Genomic DNA, 15764 nt, shown 5'->3' with positions numbered 1-15764 from the left:
TTCAGGAAAAAAATAAAAAAGAAAAAAATGCATCAAATGATTGACACCACAACAGATATAAAAGCTTACATTAGCAAGTATTTCATTATGTACAGAAACAATGAAACCAGACATCATATTTACAAGTTACACATTGGTTGCTAGAAGTTGTACATGCCAAACGTTAAAATAAATTGGCAACTTCTACCTAATGAAACAGGCAAAGAGGGGGGAAGGGGGAACAATGGACTAGGCGTAAGGTAGAGAGAGATACCTTTATAGAGGTTAAAAAAATATATACATGTGTTGGATATAAATTTGTATAAAAGTCATAAAAGTCTCATAGCACCTTCAACATTAAAAGCCTCTGAACTTCTGAAGCGGATGAGACACCCTCCACAATCTAACAAGGAGAAGAAATACATTAACAGGTCAAACTTTTGCTGCACAAAAATGTTAACAGACAAAAATAGACTGCCATAAAATTTATCAAAGGAGATGCAAATATTCCAATAAAATGACAAGTCAATATCCAAGAAACTACAGTACGAGTAGATATGAATGATGTCAGACCTCAAAACCAGCTTTAGAGTATAATTCTTGAGCAGCCTTGTTGTCTAAATTAACATGAACAAACAGTTGCTTCATACCTAGAAAAACAAGAAACAATAAAGTAGATAAAACAGGCATAAGTGTCTCCAAAAAGAAATTGACAAGATTACCTGATGCGATAGCAACATCACTGGCCAAATAGAGCAAATTTGAAGCAATTCCCTGGCGTCGAGCAAATTTTGAAACACAAACATTAGCGACATACGCATACTTGTGTGCATCAAAGGGCACCTGACATGCCAAGATTCCAGATGACCTCTTCGTCTCCTAAAATAATACGGTGGATAAGAGATAATAGAAGAGAACTGTGGTGTTTAGATTGTAACACCATATTGAACTTGAAAAGACCTACCCCGGGATATGTTTCTCCTTGCAAAAATTGTCGTATGCTTACATCTAGAGTTCCAACAACACTGTTAAGCACAGTTCTCCTGAAATTTTTCTCCTCCCTTTTCACCTAAATTGCACACAAAAAAATAAAATAAAATACACAAACCAAACCAAACATAAGTGCAGAGCAAGAAGACATGAATAGAGGCAGCATTACACATCATATCCCATCAGAGAGAGAGAAACGGTCTACTAAACTCCATAATAACCAGAAAATTTAATATAAAAGGAATAGGGTGTAAACAGAGAAAAATATAAGATCAGCTTCCTCTTCAAAAATTAGGTATATATTGTCCAGGTGTGCCACCCCAAAGATTAAGAAAGATAGCATGGAGTAAGTCCTAACCCATGAAACTGCCCAAGGTCTGGAACTTCTCAACATCTCTAATATTGTATTGGGTTAATGACAATGGAACATTTAATGAAATCTATCACAAGTTAACAACTGACTGCATATTTGCAGAACATACCAAGAAGTACCCCAGTGCAGAGAGAGAATTAAAATGAGTGAATGACATAAGATTATGCTAGGAAATAGTTCAATAATATGTTGTTTCAAAGTTTTAAAGTTAATAATTTCTCATAAATTACATCGAGATACTAGTGTATTCAAAAGAGTTCGAACAAAATCCTCTCAAGAGAAGAACAAGGGCATAACTAGTGTCAAAAACTTCGAAAAGCTCTATTAGGCCCTATTATATGTAGTTAACTAACTGTTTTTTTGTCCTCTGTTGCTTCCATACACCATCAAAATACTTTCTGCTATATCCCCTAAAAAAGATAAACAGCAGGTTCGGCAGCCCCCAACCCGGGGGGGGGGGGGGGGTGGAGGGGTGGGGGGGGTGTCAGTCAATTGTGAGCAAACTTACCCATACGCAAAGAGGTTCCTCTTAGCCTACCCATCTTTGATTTGAAAGTAGCTCATTTCATACCTATTTCTAAGCAAGAAAGTAGCAGACAGGATTGGAGATTACAGCCGAAACCTTAAGTGGATCACAACTTGATAAAAAATTGGACTAATATGGAAAAATGGACCTACCACTACTGCATATAACCAGTCAAAACATATACTAATGGTAGACTCACATAAAGCTTGAACTTGATTCAATCCAGTGTAAGTGTGTAACTAGGGTTCCTAGTCATGAATTACTAGAATTGGCTTCAGTAAAATATACACATATACGGAGTATGACATAAATCTTCAAAGGGCAATATAACATACCAGTAGAGACAATCTACTAATAATTATATACTTCGTAGAATAAATTAGGAGCTTATTACGTACTGCAACTAGACAGAAGCACTTTAGGGCGTTCCCATCTTGTCCAGAGCATCGCCTTTTCAGTGCATAGAATTCCTGTAATATGAGACAAAAAAAAAAAAAAAACCCGAGTCATTTCCATTCATGGCAGAAAAATAATATGCCAAATAGATACTACCATCAAAATGTCTGCGATTCAAATTCCCCCTGTAGCTTTTGCACGTAACTTGTGGAAATAGGCCAGAATCCCAAACATGAACAAGCAGCAGACTATCCAGCAACAAAGTTCTCCCTAAGAAGAATACATTGGCTCAAATGTATACATGCAACCTAAATCCATCTAAATTTAAGTGTATTAGGGAAAAACTTTATGTGTGATTTGGCAAGTAAAGTAACATCCTAATGTATATAGTAATGCAATCTCATCTCCAAACTTGTATCTTTCTTTATTAATGTCTGTTACAACCAAATACTACCCCCAAAATGGTAATGGATTATAATGAAAGTTTGTGAATAAAGAGATAATGTGGAGTAAACTTGCATTACCATTGGAATGGACAATGATTTTACTTACAAACTAAATTATATACTCATCCTCATTACCACCTTTTATAACCACTAACCATACTGGCCATAAAATTAAGCGACTAGAAACACACTCATCCATTACTTCCAAATGCAAATTAATGTTTGCACCAAACAAAAATGCAAATTAATGTCGGCACCTTAAAAGTTAAAACCATTCTCATTCCTCTAGAGTGATCCCTGTTCACTAAGCACCTGAGTATATATAAAACACCCATGGCTCCTCATGCTTAAGCCAACTTCAGAAAAAATAGCGGCATTTTAACTTCTGATTATAACCCATCCCAAAATTTCAATTTGATCTTGATTAGGGAATACAATTCCTTTGTTAGATTCAATCAAATTATCAAAATCTTCCCCAGAAAACTCACCTGCTCTGCATACTTTCTTTTGAATGCTTCTATGTGCCTGAAAAAACAAGAATATAACGAAAATTGAGACCAAAAAAAAAATCTAAAGTCAAAGACGGAAGCAGCAACTTGGCAAGAGAGAGAGAGAGGCAGAGGTACACCAAATGCATACCCTCTATGAAAAGATGGCTTACAAGGTTCATATTGGATATAGAAACTAACCGCATGAATGATACAGATTCCCAATGAGCTTCTGCACGCAACCATGCTGCTGTCTGCCATTACAGATAGAGGAAAATTGCACATCTAAATTAAAGGCTCAATATCCCAATTTATGATATTCTAAGGGGAAAAAGAAAACAAAACAAACCCAGTATTCTTCATCGAGAGCAGCTTCACGGGCCAGAAATCGACCAAATTTATGCCTATGTAATCCATCACACTCCTTGTCACAAGGCTGCAACCTGTTGAAAGAAAGCTCAGGTGGCCTCTGACTGTCACTAGTCGACACAGCAGATTGCTGTAAACTCTGACTGTTATTGCAATGTACTTCTAATGATTTCCATCTTGAACATGAATTAGGAAAGTTTTCTCTGACAGGAAATAGATGACATTCACATCAGATATACAATCCCCAATAACACTCGTAAGAAAGATCGATTAAAAGCCCAAGAGAAAAAGTCAGCATTCTATTTTCACAGTTTTCCAGGATCAGAGAAACCGGGAAACTATCGATTCCCTTTACAAAAAGGTTAAGAAGGGAATGAAATCCTTGATGATCAAATACTTACTATCCGCATTGTGATCGTAATCTTCAAAAGCCACGTTACAATGAACACTCTTAGAGTTGGACTACCAAGGCATCTAAATCCTAATGAGTTGGAGCTTGGGCAGTAGGCAACTAATGAGCTAAAATAAGGAACATCTTCTAATGGATTATCTTTAATCACTTGCTTTATCCGTCTACCGATATTATTAAAGTCTTCGAGTTTTATGCAATTTCTTTCTCATTGCAATTTGCAATATGACAAGTCTCAATTCCAAAGCTCTACCACAAGTATAATTAGACTTAGGGGTTATCAGCATAAAATGTAAATTACATAAAGGATCAAAGTAAACAGGCAGCACTTCATCGAAATCGACATACTAGGACACAGAGGCATAAATTCCATCCCTACTGAGCTAATTACATCACTCTAAATAAATGATATTCACTAGTCAGCAACTAATTAATAGCAATGTGATGGCATAATTATCACAAAAACGGCATTCAACCTTCCCAGCAATCATAACATCCAATTAAAACTTTACCAAATTTCAATTAGGATATACAATTCCGAATTCCCCTTTTCACTAAATATTTTCCTATCTATCACACAAATTCATACACAAATCCAAATTAAGCAAAAAATCAATTAGTGCTAAACCCACCACAACTTGAAGAAAAACCCATCATAAAATTCTGACAAAATTCAATACCTTCACCGTTATAATCATAAAACTAAATGCAATTACTCAAATCATAATCAATTAAAACTACTGTACAAGATAAATTAAAAATCAAACCCCAATAAAATTACCTAAAAATAAAACTTACCCAAAAGTTGAGGGGATTCTAAGAATGCCAATATGGGTATTATTGGGTCTAGTAATAGGAGGAATTTCCGCTCGAAGTTGGTGAAAAATTGAACCTTGAAATTCTACTTCCATTTCTCTCTCTAAAAAATTGCAGTAGTATGACTAAAAAATTCAGAAAACTTTGGCTGATTTTGTGTCCCATTTATAAAAGTTGAGATGGATAGTGGTTATGCTTCAGCATGATATGGGCAAACAAAATGGATATATTGATTTAGATTTCATATTTTTGCATTTGGATAAGGGGAAGAATGACAAAAAAGGGTTTATCTTGTTTTGGGTAAAATTTAATTCTTTCATGTTGTCAGTAAGTTACTTGTATCCAGTAAGGATGGCAGTTGGCTATAAGCCTATAATTTTGCATATTTCGCACCAAATCCGCCCCAATTGGAGATTTGGAGTGGGTATGGAGATGTTAATAGTAGTGGGCTGATATATAAATTAAGTCATAATAATTGTATGCCCTATTCTTCTGAGATTATGAGCAGAATAGTAAGCAGGTTTTAGCAAAACAGAGCAGGTTTTAGCAGAGTAGATCAGGACAACTTTTTTATACTTAGCGGAGCAGAAGCTCAGCAGAGTAAAGTAGAGCTGAGCAAATTTAAGCACATCATAGCAAATCCCATTAGATCAAAAGAATAGGATCGTAATAAATAGGCAGTGGATTTGAACCCATAGCTGCCTAACAACTGGCATTTGGCATTTGCTCGTCAAAACTCCACCTATTTTTACTACTAATAGTACATAGTATAATTTTGAAATGTATTGTTCCAAGTGGGAATACTTTGTAGATTTTCACTTGAGTGGTGGAGCACGGGTAGATTTAGATTTATACTGACTTGGGCATTATGGCTTGTTTGTCATCCCTACTCCATAAGTCCTTACTCCTTAGTTGTATAATTTTATTATTCCATAGTAATATTTATTGTTATAATCATCGTGTTAATTGCTTAGTAAGTTATACTATTGATCATGCTAGTCCCTAATCCGTAAATAAGATATACTTTCTTCGATTTTTCAAACTTGTAAGATTTTGACTTATGCATTATTCACATAAATTACTTTGACGCTTTGGTAATTTATTGCTAGCAAATTAAAAATATAATCATATGTGCTTGTGTTGAATTCGTCTCATTTTGTACTTTCATTATATGGTTTGTCTAATGTATGCCCATAGCAATGATTGACAAATGTTAAATTAGAAGATAAATATTTTTTGACAGTTTCGTTGCCAAGTTATGAAAGAAAAACCCCTTTGATCAACAACTAAATGGTTAAATATGATAATGTCATAATGGTGAACCCTAAGAATTTTTTTTACACTTCACGAAAAAAAAAATAAATTATATGGGCCTTAATAATGGGCTGTTGTAGCCCAGTTATCTGATAATATAGTCCTTTCTTTTTGGGCCATTTCATACTTTAGAATAATTTGGGTCAGCTCAGTTTGTTTCTTATTGCAAAATTTCTTGTTCGGTTGTTCCATGTGGTTTTTTTGGTTTTTGACCATTACTTTTAGGTTACATGTAAAGAGAAATAGTTTATGAAGGTAGAGTTAATTAAATTCTAAAATTAAGGTTTACTTGGAATTTTTTGTCCATTAAAAACGAAATTAATTTTTCAAAGTTTTCTGTGGAGTATTCATTCATCCCATAATTTTGCACAAGCGCACAACATGAAAATATTGAGAAAATATATACAGTACTCCGTATTTTTTTAAGTTAGTTTTTTTTTTTTTTTTTTTTTTTTTTTTTTCCTTGGCTTTTTGGGAAGAAACCAAGCTAAGGTGCAAAAGAAACTGGCAGCATTTGTGAAAGCAAAGTAAAAGTGAGAATATAAATTAAAGAAATAACAATAGAAAAAAAAAAGGAATAAAAAAAGTGAGAAAAACCAAAAGAGGTAGGATTTAGAAAGATAGGCACAATATTAAAGACTTGCTCGCTGACTCAAACGATAAGATATCGACTTAATAGTTAAGACTAAAATTCTACCTTAATTAGGTCACAAGATCAAATTATTCTCGAGCTAGTATTATCAACTCGTCAAACAAGTCAAGTGTACGAGATAGATTGTGGTTGACAGTATATTGATGCCTTAGCTATGTTTTTGGTGCAAACCTTTGAAAGCTATGTCACATACAATATGGAATTGTAGAATTAAGGATCATGAAGTGTGTACCTTAATGAGCAAGGCGTTGAACCATGTACACCCGCAAAATTAGGTTACAAGTACTCCGTATAACAACAACAATTCGGAGGCGTGGTCGACGTCCAAACAAGTACTAATAACAACCTTGCAGTATTTGAACTGGAATTCATGCATGTTGACCATTTATGTCATAAGTAAACCAAACTCGATTATTTCATAACAAACCTACTTTGAAAATAGACATTTTGTGGACTATCACTTCCACGACTTATTTGGAGGCTAGGAGAAATTCTAATGAAATAATGTTGATGCAATTCGATCTAACAAGGCAATGAACATACCTTATAATTTAACTTATATCCAAATCTAAATATGACCAAAGAATGATATATAGTCCAATAAATAATAAAAACAGTATAACATAGCTTATAACCTTAGCGTTTAAAAACCTTCATACAGTAACAGTAGAGCTTAAATTTTTTAACAAGAGTAAATATAAATATTGTATTCACAAACAAAAAAAAATGTGTTATAGTATAAACATTACTCAACATGACTTAGTGACAGGCTAAAGTGTTGGAGGTGATACAAAAATCCAGAGATCTAATCTCATCCAACCATTTTCCAATTGCCTTTCTCTACACCAAAAAGAAAAACACCCAACGTGAAATGACACTACTATTCCATTAATTACCCTATTTGATTTACTGTAGCATTATGAATTGAATAAAAAGGATATTGAATTCATAGGAAGGGCCACTAGGTCACCCTACATTAGGGAGTCAAAATAGAGCAAATGGTCCTCAATAATATGGTATAATAATAAAAAATAATAATGATCACATATCTAACTAATTAAAGCATTCTCCGATCCAAATGTTGTCCAGCCGATGTCCTAACTACTTTGTCCTTAAGCATATGCATATGGTCCCAACGTCAACATAATCCACTATTAAAGGTCATTTTTCACACTTTCAAATTTCTCTACTCTACAACAAAAACAATATTCAACAGTAATTTATATTCTATGTTTGAATAATATGTCACTTTTTTATAAATAAATTAGTATTAATTTAAATTAATAAGTTGTGCTTTTAAATTTTACCACATATTTTACAATAAGTTATATTTCTACCCAGTTACAGTAATATAATATTAAGGGCTTGTTTGGTTCATTTTATTTTTGCTTATCCGAACTTATCTGATCTGGTCTGATCTGATATGGTCCGGTCTGATCTGATCTAAATGTCAAATTTGACCAAACTTTGACCTTAAATATACGATAATCTATATAGAAAAAATATATCAAGTGGGGTCTTGTTAGATTCGTAATAATGTGTATTTTATTAATATGTGATTTTCATAATTTATTCATTACGAAATTAAAGATATTTAGCGATAAAAATCTGCACATAAAACGATGATCTGATCTAAACTTATTTTTTCTGATTTGATTTGATCTGAACTTATTTTTTCTGAAATAAGTAAAAATAAGGTAAACTAAACAAGGCCTAAATCCAACGACATACTTTAATTTATAGATAAGGTGACGATAGTTATAATATTAAAAGTACGGGACATTTGTGGCAAAAAAGTTTATTGTGTTACAGATGCACTACAGTCAATAAATTAAACTCAAAATGAACCCTAATACAATATTTGCACTACAAAGTAGGAAATACTCCATACTATTTAAGGATACAATGTCACGGCTCGCGGGTTAATAGTAATCTCAGCACAAGCTTTTTTGGGTGTTTAGAGAGCTCTTGAGCGGGGGTTAAAATCGATCCCAATATCTCAACACTAGCTACCAAGGTGGAATAACAAGTCTTATATGCATCATGAGCAACTCTCAAACATGTTTGTTGCGTTAACTACCTTAGTATTATTGATATCACATATGTTTCAGTTAAAAGTGTTCAGTGTCATTGCATAATGCATTTCTTTCTTATACCGCGTTGTAGTACTTTACATTAATGAAATATAAACTGCGTTAGGGTGATCAAAATGATCATGTAAATTAAAAGTGTCGTAGGACTAATACATATGATCTCATAATGAAGGTAAAAATATAGTGCATGCAATGCACATTATTACTCATTAGTCATTATGCAAGACACGCATATGTGCATGGTCAATCAATAATTGCTATAAATCTAAAAATGGTACAAATTAAATTAAATGGTAATAAAACTCTTGAATCATATAGTCAAAACTCTAAAGGAGTCGCAAGTTGAATGAGAGGTTTATAGAAATGTCCCCACAGCATCATGCCAATACTATGGTGTCACCTTTTTTGTACACATAAAATCATAGTGATAATATATATTGTGAAGAAAGAAAGAAAAAAGGTTCCTGAATTACCCAAACATACATTTAAAGCAAAATTCGGTTGGTGACCAAATTATCTATTCCAAATAAAACAAAAAATAGAGGTTATGAAATTTTAAAAAATTAAAATGATAAATAAAGAAAAAAGTTACTCACTAAATGGAAAGTAAAAGCTGAAATTTGAATTGTGTCTAGTCTAAACCTAAAGCATGTTCTCTTGTCTTTGATGCATTTTTTACCTTTTGCCTTGGCTAACCAAAACATGATATTATTAGCACCTTCTTTGTCAATTATTATTTTAGTCCCCTACTTTTATTATATCCCTTTCATGCAATGAGTCACACTAAACTACATAACTAAATCTACTAGAATCACTATTATTAGGGAAAAAACAAATAAGTTTTGCTTAATTAATTAGGAAAGTAGGCCATGTAATCATTTCGAAATTAAATTAGTGAATATTAATTATTGACATGCATGTTTGATTATTATAGTTGCCTTTATTAGTACTATTTCCCAAATTTCAAATACTTCCTTCTCTATATAAATATTATTACTACCTCCGTTACATGAAATTTTAACCGATTTTCTTATATACGGTATCATTAAATGCACATCTTCCATGAATTCATGATTTTTAGTTTTATATTGATAGAAATTAAATAATGAAAAATTAATATTATGACATTAAAACAACAAATATAACAAAATTCGACTTGATAATATTTTTCAGGATTTAATTAAGCTATTACAGTTCCTCAAAAAAAAAAAAAAAAAAAAAATACAAAAACTATTGCAGTCGGTCAAAGTTTTCTATGATTACTCTATTAAGAGAGGGCCATACACGAAATCATTTCACATTAAATTATTTATTGAGATTATGCATGTTTGCTTATTTTTATTGGCACTAATCAAATAAATTTCAAACGTTACCATAATTTTTTAAAAAGGTATTATTTGTTACAGTTTTTTAAAACATTTTTTCAAATGACACTACTCAAATAATTACTATAGAGAATATACCAAGTAATCATTCCAAAAATTGACTGTGCTATATTTTGAGTAAAGGGCAAGACCGACTCTAATGTTATTTCAAACCATGCATGTATGCGAGACTTAGCTTGATTCTCAAGAAATGGTTGATAAGATCGAACTTCTTTAAGATCAAGTTCATTTTTAAATTTTATCACCTAATTTATGATCTTTATAAAAGCTAAAAAATAAAAATCCTAACTAAAGCTAAAAAAGCATACATTAAAGTATATGGTAGCTCTGGTTGTGCAAATTGGATAATCAGCCAAGGTATACATACAAGTATATTTACACGAAATACGAAGTATATGTTAATGGTAATTTAACTTGACCAATAAAGTCTACCACATACCAAGTAAAGTTTGGTGAAGTTGGTGGAGAACTCACCTCATGACTTTGAGGTCACGAGTTTGAGCCCCGCTAACTACAAAATGCTTGGGAGTAGGGGTATTTCCTTACCTCCCCCCTCTACTCTCAAGCGATGACCTAAATTACTATAATATTACTCCTCTATTTAAAAAAGAATCCAAATAAATAGTATCTCCCTATTTCTAATATTCCTAATATTATTTAAAACTATTTACAAACTTTACATTGATTATCTTTTGTAATTTTTACACAATGAAAAATATATTTTACTGAAAGTCTTGTTCATTTTTTTTTTATTTTTTTATTTTTATGTATTTAAAAATATAAATTTCTTTCAATTTTACCATTATCCATAATTATAAAGGGCAAGATGTTTAGAACTTGCGAAAGATTGTATTTAAATGAATAATTTTAATACAAATCTGAATCTAACCTCAAAAACAACTTACTGCTTAGTAGTGTCTTATGACATCATTCTTATAACAAAAATCTACCAAATAAATAAATAAAAAAAAATCCATGTAAAAAGGACACACTAACGAATCCCAATAAAAACATGGCATGCTTTTTTCTTTTGTAATTTTTTCTTTCATTTTTTTCTTTCTTATGGTTGACTGACCATTTATTACATACCCTTCTAAAAATCATCCATTATACCTCTCACTTTTCCTCTTTTCTCCATCTATATATATACAACACAATCAAATTCCTCTACCATAATATATTTGAAATAGACCGTTGTCACATTTTCTTTCTCATTAGAATTAACAATCATATACTATATAGTTTAATTTATACTTTGGCCAAAAAATATAATAAAATGGCATACATTAACAGCCTCCATAACAACTTCTCTTCCCTAGGTTGCTTGGATCTACACAACCTTGGAGTTCTCAACGCAGACATATCATCTTGTATATTTTCTCATTTTTTTTTCTTTATGATTTTTTTTTTTTTTTTTTTGTTACTTTTTATGTTTAAAACTTGCCATTTTTTTTTTAAGGTTGTTTGATTATTTTTCTTATTAATGTAGATGATATGGAGAACAATAATGCAGGATCATTATTGATGTTACCAAGTTCAGATTATGGTAATAATTACTCTAATAATCTCCTCTCGACGGGGTACCTTGAAGATGCTTTGATCGAGTTTAGTGTTCGATTTAAACGAAGACGTGTTATGGTATCTTCCAATAATGATAGTTATAATTTTGGTGGTAATTATGATCACCATGATCATGATAATCAGTTTGCAACTCGTCATCCTTTTGATGACCTTGTAAGTAATCTTTTACTCGATTATGTTGTTTAGTGTATTTCATGATAAAGTTATGTACAACTGATACATAGCTCGGAATTATTATATGAGGTTGTAATTAATATTGTACTACGTTTTTGAAATAAATGTTACTAAAATGTGGTTGTTGTTATTGTGTAGAGTTGTTGGAGTAACTTGTTTGCCAACTACAACATGCAATCAGAAGATCAGGAGTTAAGCCATGCAAGTTTGCTTAATCATGATCACATGCATTACTCCTTAGGTAATTAAACAATACTAATTTTCAACTAATCATTTCTTACATTATGTAAATTTGCTAGACAATAATAATAACACAGTTGTCCAGTTGATTATAAAAAAAGTGTTTGGTACCAATAATCATAACGTACTTCTTACCTTCAACCAAACGAGCACAAATTAATATATAACGATGAACTGTATGAAAAAAAAGATTAGCTTTCATTGCGAAAATGTTTTATTGATTTGAATTTTGTTGCAATGCTATGATGGCACAGGGGAAATTATGGAGAAACCAGCTAATAAGGAAATGTACGAGGAATTAGTTAAAATAGAAGAAGCAAACACATTACTACTAGAAGAAGCAATCGCAATTTCTCCAAAGGTTATGGACTCGTCTTCTTACTCCAAACACAATAATTCATTCAACTCAAAATCTACAACTTTTGCTTACAACAGTGACACAAATTCTACCGATTCTTCATCAATTTCTGGTACTTTCTCTCTCCTACTTTTATTCACATTATTAGTTAGAAATTACGCTATCAACTTAATTTAAGGTTTTTGAGCTGTGCCCAATAGCTGATAAGAACGAGAGATGAACCACAATTTTAAAAAGTCCAACGATGAAGGTTTAATCATAAAATTAATACTAGTACAAAAAAAGTCGTAATTGTTCTCTCATTCTCCAACGTTAGACACACTAAAACAGTTGTACTCACACGATCTCATTATCTAGGCTCTCGACATAAAATCTACCATTATATTGATTTAGTGGTATACACAGTATGCTACAATATTTGTGGGCTCTATTTTTGTGTGCAATGAACGGTACGGGTGAGGGGCCGATACAGGTGGAACCCTTGATTAAAAAAAAATGTTGTATACTTCCCTACGCATAAAGTCATAACACAGAAATCTAAATTCTAAGGTAGTGATAAATAATTCTACAAAAATTAGCATATGATTGAATTTTAGAGACATTTAGGTTTTCATGAGTTTGACTAGTGACAACTAATAATTTCGTACCACGTTGCGCTTAATAAACTGTCTTCTTCCTAATAAAATGATAAATAACAAGAAATGCACGTATATAATACGGAGTATATGTGAACTTGAATTTCTACCACAAAAGTGCTAAATTTGAGACTTTATTACTGGTCAAATTTTACCACATTTGCCGAATATGAGACAATATATTGCCATGCATGTGATGCAACTCTATAGTCGTTGTTAATCATGGGAAGGAGGCTACTTTACTTTAGCATTATCATGCTATAAATATTAAAAAGGTGAAATATTTGTAATTATGCATGTACCACTAACCATAAAATGTATTTTTTTTTTAATTTTTTTTTTTTTTTAAAAGCACCACTATATAGTTTAGTGGATAAAAGCCGTAAAACTTATTACACCCGTTTAAAATAATTTAATAGTTATTATCAGCTTAAATTTCACTATTGAGTATTGGTTGACCAATGTGATGAATAATTGAGACGAGAAAAGCATAATTTTGAAATGAAACATAAGTACGGAATAGATAGTTAAACTACCATCCACGGCATCCAGGTTAGCTAGCTAACATTGAGCTGTTTCATCCAATTTCAAGCTTAATTTGCCGACAAGAAACTTAGAGGCCCTATGCAAAATAAAGGGATATCACTACCAACGAACGTAAATAGTAGTTGCTATAAATTAATGTCACTAAATTCAACTACTTAGTCAATTTTTTTTTAGTGGAAAATTTATGGGAACATGTCAAATCTGTTACCTATTTTAGGTCTACATAATTAACCATTATGAAATTATTGTAGGGCAATTGATCATACAATATGAACCACGAGACCGTTATCCTAGTTCATAGAGTATTTTATGTGATAGAATAATTATAATAAATTTAATTTGTTATAATTGTTATTAATTACAAATTTCATTATCATTGTTTGATGTTGTGACATGTTCAAGTTTTTGTATCAATGGCTAATTAAATCTTGTACGTTATCTTAGTTGTTACAACAGACGAGAGGGAAAAGAAGAAGATGAAGAAGGCAAACACGACTTCGAAGATGGTATACCCATTTGGGCTAGTGAAGCCAGGGGGAGAAGAGGGGGATATAACCCTCAAAGACATAAACAAAAGGATATTAATGCCTCCTACTAGACCCCTCAAACATCCTGTGGGGGACTTTGCTTGTCGCCCCGCCGTGTCGCCCCATGGCCCCGGGTTATCAGGCAAGGCTGTGGTTGCCTTGACCAAAATTCACACCCAAGGTAGGGGTACCATTACCATCATTAGAACCAAGGGTTGACGTATAATCAATACTTCGTATTAAATTAGGGTTAAAAAAAAACAAACTGTGGATATATGTACCATGTATTATAAATTTCATTGTACTATTTTTACTTATTAGAATGTCAATCTCCTTTTGACTTAGATCTTAATATATATATATATATATATATATATATATATATGTAAATTGAGCAACTTTAGTACTAAAGAAATACAAGTATAATTCTCTCTCTTTTTCTTTAAATTACCAAGTACATTTTTTTTTTAATGTTGATGGAATGAACTTAAATTTAACCACCCTATAAAATATATACGACTCTATTATACTACATATAAACCTTTTCCATTCAATTAAAACTCAAATATCAATGTCTCATCCAAAAAGATCGAATTCAAACCCTACTTGGTGTTGAAAGGTAAAGCAGAATAATTATTTTAAATACTACATATGTTGAAAAAGAAAAACAAAAATCAAACTAAAAATACAGTGATGTAGAATTTGAAAAATAGTTATGGTTAGTTGGGTTTGTTCAGATGACATTCTTTTCTGGCTTTGGAAGTCCAGAGTTGTCTGACTTTGAAAAACAGGAAGTAGTAGCAAATAGTTTAAGCAGCATAAAGTCATTCACTTAGTTATCATATTGTTTTTCAGCATGGTACCAATGGTCCATGAAGTGGTTGTCTGTCTTTTAGCATGTCCATATCAACCCAAACATTAAAGTTTCTTAGGTTGAAATTTCAAACATTAATCCTTTTTCTATTTTAGGTTGATGACAGTTCTAATACTTTTGTTCTTTTTAATTTAATATTTTAATCGTCATACTTTTCTTTTATGTATGTTTATCTTAATTTAATTGTCACATTTTATAAGATTGTGTATAAAATTGCAAGTATTAGACCAGTTAATTAAGGGTCATATCGGTATTGCTGTAATTTTCTGTGTTTTTTGTTTTTGTTTTTAATAATAGTGTGATATACTTTGTATGTTATATAACGAATCAAAAATTGATCAACTTTATTGGAATCATGATAATTTTGAAAACTGACAACAGAAAATTCGAACAAATAACTTTTTCTGGTTTCTTGTTTTCAGTTTTCATAAAAACAAAATACTAAAAACTAAAAATGATCATGAACAAATCCTACATTATTTAATAAGATTTCTTTCAAATTAAAAAAAAAAAAACCACCTGTAAGGATGATATTTTTATTTAAAGAGAAAGAATATTGTACCTAGCAAATTAACAATTTATTTGGGACAGTA

The 15764-nt window shown here is 31.6% G+C and overlaps 2 protein-coding genes across 4 annotated transcripts; one reads left to right on the top strand and one right to left on the bottom strand.

Annotated features, from left to right (window-relative positions):
• Positions 1-56: 56 nt before the first annotated feature.
• On the bottom strand, positions 57-5128 carry LOC145562076 (GCN5-related N-acetyltransferase 6, chloroplastic-like). 3 transcript variants are annotated; one of them, XM_081622249.1, is made up of 9 exons: positions 4775-5128; positions 3548-3770; positions 3400-3452; positions 3199-3235; positions 2267-2338; positions 944-1048; positions 702-858; positions 553-629; positions 57-382 (listed from the first exon to the last, which is right to left on the bottom strand). In XM_081622249.1, the coding sequence occupies exons 1-9, from the start codon at positions 4885-4887 to the stop codon at positions 320-322; spliced, it is 900 nt and encodes a 299-aa protein (XP_081478375.1). In that variant the 5' UTR covers positions 4888-5128; the 3' UTR covers positions 57-319. The 3 variants fall into 3 exon arrangements, with proteins under 3 accessions (XP_081478375.1, XP_081478374.1, XP_081478376.1); XM_081622248.1 differs by having other exon boundaries at positions 553-858; XM_081622250.1 differs by having other exon boundaries at positions 553-858; positions 3548-3641.
• Positions 5129-11401: 6273 nt separating this feature from the next.
• LOC145563318 (uncharacterized) lies at positions 11402-14744 on the top strand. The gene is made up of 5 exons (XM_081623760.1): positions 11402-11606; positions 11726-11970; positions 12130-12232; positions 12486-12701; positions 14215-14744. The coding sequence occupies exons 1-5, from the start codon at positions 11513-11515 to the stop codon at positions 14514-14516; spliced, it is 960 nt and encodes a 319-aa protein (XP_081479886.1). The 5' UTR covers positions 11402-11512; the 3' UTR covers positions 14517-14744.
• Positions 14745-15764: the final 1020 nt, after the last annotated feature.

This window comes from Chenopodium album, chromosome 10 (assembly GCF_948465745.1).
Source record: "Chenopodium album chromosome 10, dcCheAlbu1.1, whole genome shotgun sequence".
NCBI classification, from domain to species: Eukaryota; Viridiplantae; Streptophyta; class Magnoliopsida; order Caryophyllales; family Amaranthaceae; genus Chenopodium; species Chenopodium album.
The sequence above is the reverse complement of the archived record's forward strand: the minus strand, read 5'-3'. Positions and strand labels throughout refer to the sequence as shown.